A 9432-nucleotide genomic window follows, 5' to 3' on the forward strand; every position below is an offset into this window, starting at 1 on the left:
TAGAAAGAATATTATGAAAATTAATCTAATCTAATGTTGACAAGAAGAAAAACAAAAAAATCAATATCCCCCCTTGTTTAAATATAATAATAAGTACATGATAGCGAATGAAATTTAAAATGTGGCGGCAATTTTTTTTTAAAAAAAGACAATTATTAATTACATCATAAACATTTACATATATATATATTGGTATCCGGGGGGAATTCCCTATGTATATGTATATATAGGGAAATTTCCCCACCCCGGATACTAATACATTTTTTCTTTGTACATATTAAATAATAATCGATAAAAATCAATAAAATTAGAAATTATTTTCTTCTGATGTATTATTATTATTATTATTATTATCGGAATCACTTTCTGTATCTAATTTATGTTTAGAACCGGGACGTAGAATAGATTTTTGTAAAGATTTATTAAATTTATCTAAACTTTGTGTAGTAGATAAACATAAAGATGATGAATAATTTGATTGAATAGTATGTTGACTAGCGAATTTTCTAATGGAAGCCATATGATTAATTATACTACTATTGTTATTATGATTAGTAGTACTGCTACTACCACTACTACTACTACTACTACGATTATTATTATTATTATTATCATTAATATTATAACTGACTTTCCTGAATCGTGTTGGTAAGGTAGTAACTCGAAGTGTACCTATGTTATTATTATGATCATAATTATGTTGACGCATATTTTCACGGTGATTATAAGCATCATAGAATAGTTTATGTGGTAATGATCTACGGTTTATTGTTAAGGAATGTACAGGACATTTCAAATTATTCAATATATCATAATGATTTCGATGACGTGAATAACTATTTGTACTATTCGGTCGATTTCTTAATAATTCTGGAGAAGGACAAAACTCTAATGAAGGTGGAGATTGTTGTTGTACTAGATCAGTAGTAGTATTAGTTGAAGCAGCAGCAGCAGCAGCCGCCGCTGCTAAATTGATTTGATTTGATAAGGATGAACAGATTGAATTAAGTCCTGTTTGATTTGATGGATAAATATATTTGAAATGTTGATTTATTGAGGAAGTTGAATTTGTCGAAGATGAAACTGAAGATGTACATGAATGATCACTATGTAACGATTTTTCAGAAAGAGAACTTTCACCTTGAGATTCTGTTTCATCATTTGATGTGTAAATGATTTGTTTTGGCTTGATAGAAGTTATTGATAAACCGTAATGGTCATTATGAACACTGTTTAACTGAATATTGGTTTCTTCATTATCATTTGTTTCATTAGAAGAGGAAATCGATGCTTCTTGATTATCTACCGTTCCATGGTGACATTGATCTATGAGATAACTGGATTGTTCACGAATGATAGATTTACTTCGATGATTTCTTTTTAAATTTTTGCGATTCCCTAACGTAACATCTTCCTTATTAGTGTGTTTTAATTGATTATTTCTTCGTGTTAAAGTCTGATTTCCATGCACTGGACAGGTTCCTTGAGATCGTGAATCAGTAGGCCATTGTATATTAGATTCGTTTAAATTAGCTTTTTGTAATAAACTATAATCCTTGATATTATGATATGAGGATAAAGTTTTTGAATAATTTTGCATAACTTCTATTTCATTCTTTTGAGGATCACTATTTCTATTACTACCATTGGTAATAGTACCATAATTTTGAGAATCTAAAAATACACAATTTGATAAGTTATAGGATAAGTGAGGATTAGTTAAAATCGCTGAACTATTAGAATGATCCCAATATATTGAATCGATTTTTTTATAATTTGGCAATTGTTTAACATTTGCATGATTACTATCAATAGTAGTATTGGTAGTTATATCACAATTAATTTCCATCGGTTTCAAATTCATAATTCCATGTACTGGACACGGTTTTGATGTTTCAATAGTTATTTGACTAGATGTATAAATTCCAGGGAATTGTGGGGATGAATAACCACCACTAGTATCCCATCCAGTACAACTTGGTTGAGGTATAACATTCAATGGTTGTTGTTGTTGTAAGCAATTAGAAAAATCTAATGTAGAAATATTAGAAGAAGGTGTAATTCCATTTGTAGCAATGAATAATTTTGGTTCTGGACTATCACAAGATACTAGTACATGATTTTCATCAGTAACAACTGTTCCTTGTAGAAATGATCCATCTAAACATGTAACATTAGTTGATGAAGAACTAGTTGTAGGTATAGTTACTAATTGAACATCACGTGTTGAATTTGTAGGACAACAAAATATATTTAATAAACGATTCTCATCTATATTTCTACTTGATAATATATCATTATTCTCTACATGATTAACATGGATATTTGAATTGGGTATAGTAGTCGTTGTTATGATTTTGGTAGAAGTTACAATTGTATCCTCTTTCATATGGTTTGTTAATTGTAATTCATTTTTATCAATGATTTTTTGTTCATCATTTGTTGTTACTAATAGACTACTTATTGAATCATCTTTGATCTTTTTATTGTTACTATGATGATGATGATGATGATGATGATGGTGACTGCCATTGATACATTTCAATCGACGTCTACATATAGATCTTGATTTATTCATCGATATACAATTCTTCATATTGATTTCATCTATAGATCTATTAGTTAATCTTGATGATTGTGAATGATAACAACAAAATATTCCTATACTAATCAATATTAAAATAACAAATAATATGATGATTATAATACTACCATATATCCAATGATTGATTTGATTATTATTATTACCAAATAATGTAAATACTTTATATAGAAATGAATCCTTATTCTCATTGTCATTGTCATTGTTGTTAGGGTAAAGTATTTCACCATTAGAATTTATTATAGTAACATGAAATAATGTACGATATTGATTATTTAATATACAACTCCATAATCCAGTATCTTGTTCCGTTGTCATGGGGATTAATAAATTTGAATAAAAATTCGCGCCTAATTGACCATAACTAATAGAATAGTGCGTTGTATTTTGTTTAAATAATTGTTGATTATTTTTATACCATAATAAATCATTTATATTAGTAGTATAATATTCACATGTTAATAACATTTGTTGATGATAATAAAAGGTAAGATTTTGATTTAATGTAAAAATTTGTGGAATACAATATAAATCATGAAATTGTAATGAATTCAATTGATTATTGGTTAATATCAATTTGCCTTTTAATTGATCTGGTTTATAACAAATTGGTTCAATCAATTCAATATGACCATTGGAATTCGTTTTATTTTGTTGATATTGAATCTTATTTGATGATGTCGATGATGATGTTGCTGATGAAGAGCTTAACATTGCTGACGAAAATGTTGATGATCTATTTAAAAACCATAATTTTAACCAATTTAATTTACAATCACATAACCATGGATTACCGCCTAAATAAAATTCATTTAAATAAATCATTTTATTCAATGCTATTTGATTCAATGAATCTAATTCATATAAACCTGTATAACTTAAATCTAATAAACGTAATTGTATTAATGGTTTCATAAAATAATTCGATTCAAATTTTATACCATTTATTGATTTCATTGAATTTAACCATAAATATTTTAATTTTAAATTATAATGTTGTAAACTATTGAAAAATGAATCTGGTATAAAATCAATAAAATTTTCAGCTAAATTTAATGAAATTAAATTAGGTAAATTATGAAATATATCACTATGGAAACATTCATCACTATGGTAATAATGATTACATAATTTTAATGAATTATTACGTAAATTAATTGATTTTAATGAAATTAATTGTTTAAATGTATCCGATTCAATATATTTTAATTCACTTGATTCAATATGTAATAATTCTAAATGAATTAATGAATATAATGATGAATTTTTTTTAATTTTTTTAATTGATTGATGAATAATACGTAATTCAATTAAATTAATTGGTAAATCAAATGGAATTTCTTGAAGTTTATTTAATTCAGAATCACATAATGCTTTTTTCCATTTAAAATCTAATTGATAAAAAATACTACATCCTTGTACTGCATCAACATATTGATATTGAAATAGAAATCTATTCAATAAATAAAATAGAATATATAATGAATAAGTAAATGAGAAAGATGACGATGACGATGAAGAGGAGGACGAGGAGGAGGACGATATTGTCGTTGTCGTCGTCGTCGATGTCAATCGGAATAATGCATAAGATGATAATGATTGAATAAAGTAATATATAGATGAAATAATTTTCAATAATAATAAATTGGAATCAATTATCATTGAATACAATTTGAGGTATACAATTAGGATCAAGTAAACAAAAACAAAAATTATGATTACATTGAATAAATGATCCGTTTTATCATTTGGAAGTGAATATCAAAAAAAAGAGTTTTATCATAGAACCAAGAAATAGTTGTGTGTTTTAATGTTTAATACCATATACTAATATAAATAAACCACAAAGTTATCCGATTAGGATGAAAATTTAATTCACAAGTAAAGAAGTATGTAAAATTATTAGTAGACTAGACAGATATAAAAATGACAGGTTATACCTGTGTCTATTTTATAGAATTGACCAATTAAATTGATTGGGAATATATGTTTATTTATCCCTATAAAAGATTGTGGAGTGAATAAACCAATGAAAATTAAAAATTCCACAATTCTAGCCTACAGAAACAAACTTAATCAATAACGAGAAGAAAATAAACAAACAAAAAAAAGGAAGAATTCACTGTCTCTATGACTAAAAAAAAATGTAGTTGTCATTCTGGAATCGAATGAAAAATGAATATTACAACATCTTGAAAGGTGTTTCTGAATGAGAAGACAATATCACTAATCATCTTGCTGTTTATATCCATGTACGCATACATGTGTTGTGTGCTGTCAAGTCGCGGTTGACTATGTCTACAGAAAGACTACGTGCCGCTTAACCGATAAGATCCCCCGTAAAACAAATATCAGAAGGCAGTTGATGGCTGTAGTCCAGATATATTTGCTGGCGATCTAGTGGTATCGAAAGAATACCGACTTCGTGCCAATGGAGTACAAGTGTGGTTACTCAGCGTAACCAAATCCGTGCAACGTCACAACCAACGGAAGGAAGAATGTCTTTAGTATAGTTAAACAAGCAAGTACAGTAAAACAATCACTGGTATAATTGGTCATAGTAATAATTGTTTCTATTAAACTAATCGCGTTCTCTTGATTAAAATAGGTTACTACACATGTGTGAACAATGATTGAATTCTAAGAATGTTTCAGTTCAGCTAATAACTAATTTGGATTTAAAATATCAAAGAACCTCAATTCGCTTCAGTGAATGAAGACATTAAGCAGATGGTGGCAACCGAAAGGAAGCACTACTCGACTAGAGTTACGTGGTGATCAATAACGTTTATTTGCAAATATGTGCTTCGAACCTGTCACCTAGTGTCGCAGTACTGGTTACAAATCTGACTGTAACTAAAACCCCATAAGCACTATTATAAACCTAGTATTATGCTTGCCTAGTTCTTTGAGGTAATCAGTTCTCGTAAACCAAGTATTATTTTACCTTATGGCTTTAATAACTAGTACGCTAACCTTCACCGCCCGTCAACGTCCTCCTACGGGTTGATTAGCGACAATAATTCTAACTACCAAGGTATCTCAACTCTTAAAATGAATGATGCAAGTACAAACCTACAAACCACGTCTCACCAATTATTGATCACATTTGACTTTGAAACCAAGGTCGATGAAACGAAATCAAAATGTTATGGAATTATCCAAATAACTTTCCTTGGGGTAGTCGACACCTTCGGAGCTCGGTACTTCAGATGTGACCAATCACACATCCGCAAATTAACTTTACAAATAACTTAATTACTGACTAGGCAACTTCGCCCTTCAAAAACCTATTAAGGTAAAGGGTACGTAGACAACATTAACACACTTGTCCATTTAATAAACACATGAAGACTACAATACTTTAAAAGTACAAATGGAAATCGCGGTCATCCATCAAACTATTTCCAGCTGACTTTGTAACCACTAACTCTCGTTTGAGTCTAATCAAACCTTAAGCCTAATGGTTATTAGCCAAGCATTTTAACCATCAAATCACCGCGTATGATGCATTAATAAACTATGCTAATACTATTGAGGTCGGAAAGGCTATTTGATAAGGATAATTATAAGATGTTTGGATAAAAATTATAAATTGACTCGATTCTTTTATATTTCTGATCAATCAACAGTGAGAAATAAATAGAAGACAAAATGGAGCTTTAATAAATATATGACTTGTACACAACACAGCAACATTATTGAGAGAAAAAGAAAATCAAGAACAATATCTAGTTTTGTATGTAAATACAAAAGGGATTATGCTTGAAAACACAGAACCAAAATCTATATTAGATAAATATTTATCACCCTTTGAACAAAACTTGTGTTTTTTTAGTTATCAGCACCCAGCTGAATCATTTTCTTTTTAGGATCTTCATATATTTCACTAGGCTGTACAGATGCCAACATAACTAAACCATATGTTAAAATAGAAACCAAAAGAATGGAAACAATCAGCGATGACCAAACACCAATACTGAAGTACCCGACACAATCTGTGACATCACCAAACACACCATCTTTTACGCCGAATGGTTGAACCTAAAACAAAAAATGTAGGTAACTATAGTGAATAACCATGTCGGAAATAATATCAAGCATTTAAGTACAGGCTATCTGGACACTGCGGAATTGAGTAATCTAACGACAGGCAACTACAGTTTCTTGTTATTGTTTAGCGAGACATCAAGGCAGATTAGAAATGTCAGGGTCTCCAGATGAGATTAGATGGATCGTTGTTGTGGACTGACAGATAAGATACAGACGTAGTATTTCAGAGTTTTAATTACAGATCGATTGGAAACACTAAACAGAATCAGACTTTATAGTAATAACCCTGGGCGTTCAATTTCCAGTAAGAGTCAGGTTATAACCCCGTCAAATTTACTTTGGTTTTGGGAAACGGACAGTATTGCTATGTCATACATGTATTGGGCTTGTAGCTAAGTTTACGACTAGGTATTAACTAATGTCATGTGTATCACATCCTTCTTAGCGAAAATCGAATCACAATGATCAAGTTACAATATAACCACTAGCCTAGGTGACTCGATATCACGTGTACCTAGTTGATGTAAGATGGTAGACGGGACCCATAGCACAAGAAACCATTCGATAAAATATTCCACCTGAAACTTACTAAACGCATGTTACAAACTATAAACCCAAATTACACCACTTAAGTAAATAGAAAATATTGAGTCATATTTTTCTGCTTATATAGGATCATGACAATCCCCATCACGATGATAATTAGGTCCCGACTGGAAGTATAATGAAATGAACACATTTCTAACACACGATGACAGATTTGTGTTGTAATACACAGACAAGGCCAAGAAACTTAATTATCGATTTCAGCTGCCCTCAAGTGACCAAAAAAGAGATATTTTCTCGTTAAGATCAAAACACGGTAGGTTTATGCAGGCTGAAAGTATTCTGAGTATTCAAAGTACGGTTGAACAAAAGAAATTAGACGTGGTACAAACAGATCAGGAAAATAAGAATCAACCTCCTATCTCCAAAGAAATATGTGAATAATAATCGAAGGTATGAACCTGGACCCGGCTTCCTAAATTCCTATACAGTAAAATAGTGGAGAGTGGTAACTGTATCATTGTCAGTAGAATATAATCGATCAATACAGTTGTTATCAACTCGATGGTAGGTTTTTCGTTAGTCGAGAAGACATCGCATTTGTTAAATTTTGATAAGAATATCATTATGGAGAAAAACAACGAAAATATTACTTACCTGGATGCTAGCAAACTGAAGAGAAACTGAATTCCCAGAATCTGACGGTAAGATTACTGGTGCAGCTGAAGGCTTAGTGCACTTGTAACCAAGATTGATAGGGGCTCCAGCCCATTTCATAACCAAGGGATTTCCAGCTACATTGACGCATGATTTGGAACCCGATTGACACTTGATACTAACGGATGATTCAGACACACTCCAATAACGACCAGACTTGATAAAACCCAAGCTGTTAAATATTATCAAATATGTATTAGTTTGTTTACCTGACATTAAGGTCGGAGATTTCATTAACATTTGATGATGTGAAAACGAGCAACGATTTTAGATCAGAGCATTTACTGAGTGGAGAAAGTGACAATGAACTTGCCGGTATAGGGACGATACTGGCTGCTTTACCGCTAACGAATTTTACGGATATCGAACGAGCAAAGAATGCCAAGCAACCAGATACATTAAAATAGATGTAGTTATCCTTATGAATCAGACTTAAAAATATTGTTATATATATACATATCATTACCTCTGAGCTGTACACGAACTAGTAAACCCACATACCACTACAACAAACAGAAGTTTTAGAGAGCTCATATGAAGACGCATTAAACAAGCGCCTTAGATTGGGCTACATACGGCATTCAATGCTTAAAAAACTTCCAACATCATACATCAGTATCATGGATAGTAGGTTGGTTAACCTGTGTTAATCCTGACAGTTTGTCTTCCAGCGAAGGTTCAGCTTCTCCTTGAAAATGTTAACCAATGGAGCCGGTACCACGTATTCGGCCAAGGCGTTCCAGTCATTGACCACTTGCTGAGAAAAACCGAACATCACTTTAAGTTTATTCGATCGCCATTCGTGAACACGTTTGCTATGACTTCCGAGATTATTAGTGCTAGAAAGAGCGAAATGATGAGACATTAACACCTAAATCATAATTAAAGATACGAAATGCCAATATAAGGTCATCTCGTGTCCTATGACACGACAAGGGGAAAAGGTTTAGGCGTTTTAAACCCTCATCGTAAGGGAGTTTAGAAAGACCATTCACTAATTTTGTTCCTACATGCTGAACACGCCCAAGTGAGTTAGTATCCTTTACCAGACATGGGCCAGTTGCTTGGATACATTACTCTAAGTGTGGTCTTACATAGGTGGAATATGAAATTCAAAACATTTTCTCGTCAAAGCATTTGAACGCTCGGCGAATTGACCATAACGCACGAAAAATTTGGCGGCGGCGGCGTTGCAATGCGTTGTTCTCTTCAAGTCGTGAAAGGGACATGTTGAAGAGTGTCGCGAGCGGTTTTGAAATAATATCCGCAAGAGATGACAGCAGCCGCGGATGTAACCCGTCAGGGCCTGATATCTTACAAGATTTGAGGCTGGTTATCAACGGAAGGACAGTTTTCTCAGTCACCTGTACAGATTCAATGGCTGATATCGGTGTGATTGGTACAAGAATTCGTCACAATAAACGTAGAGTAGTTTTCGCTAAAACAGTTTGAAAACGTCTCAGCTATTGCCCGACCTGATTCAGCTAGTAAATGTGAATTTTCGTGTAACAGCA

The 9432-nt window shown here is 31.7% G+C and overlaps 1 protein-coding gene across 3 annotated transcripts; it reads right to left on the bottom strand.

Moving 5' to 3' along the window:
- Positions 1–307: 307 nt before the first annotated feature.
- Positions 308–8777, bottom strand: ATP6AP1_1 (ATPase, H transporting, lysosomal accessory protein 1; the record flags this gene model as incomplete). 3 transcript variants are annotated; one of them, XM_012938614.3, is made up of 5 exons in its annotated part: positions 8495–8777; positions 8128–8349; positions 7859–8090; positions 6591–6646; positions 308–4055 (listed from the first exon to the last, which is right to left on the bottom strand). In XM_012938614.3, the coding sequence occupies exons 1-5, from the start codon at positions 8497–8499 to the stop codon at positions 308–310; spliced, it is 4263 nt and encodes a 1420-aa protein (XP_012794068.2). In that variant the 5' UTR covers positions 8500–8777. The 3 variants fall into 3 exon arrangements, with proteins under 3 accessions (XP_012794068.2, XP_051065975.1, XP_051065976.1); XM_051215470.1 differs by lacking the exon at positions 308–4055 and having other exon boundaries at positions 4664–6646; positions 8385–8777; XM_051215471.1 differs by lacking the exons at positions 308–4055; positions 8495–8777 and adding an exon at positions 8385–8494 and having other exon boundaries at positions 6198–6646; positions 7859–8349.
- Between the last annotated feature and the right edge of the window lie 655 nt (positions 8778–9432).

This window comes from Schistosoma haematobium, chromosome 4 (genome assembly GCF_000699445.3).
Source record: "Schistosoma haematobium chromosome 4, whole genome shotgun sequence".
NCBI lineage: Eukaryota > Metazoa > Platyhelminthes > Trematoda > Strigeidida > Schistosomatidae > Schistosoma > Schistosoma haematobium.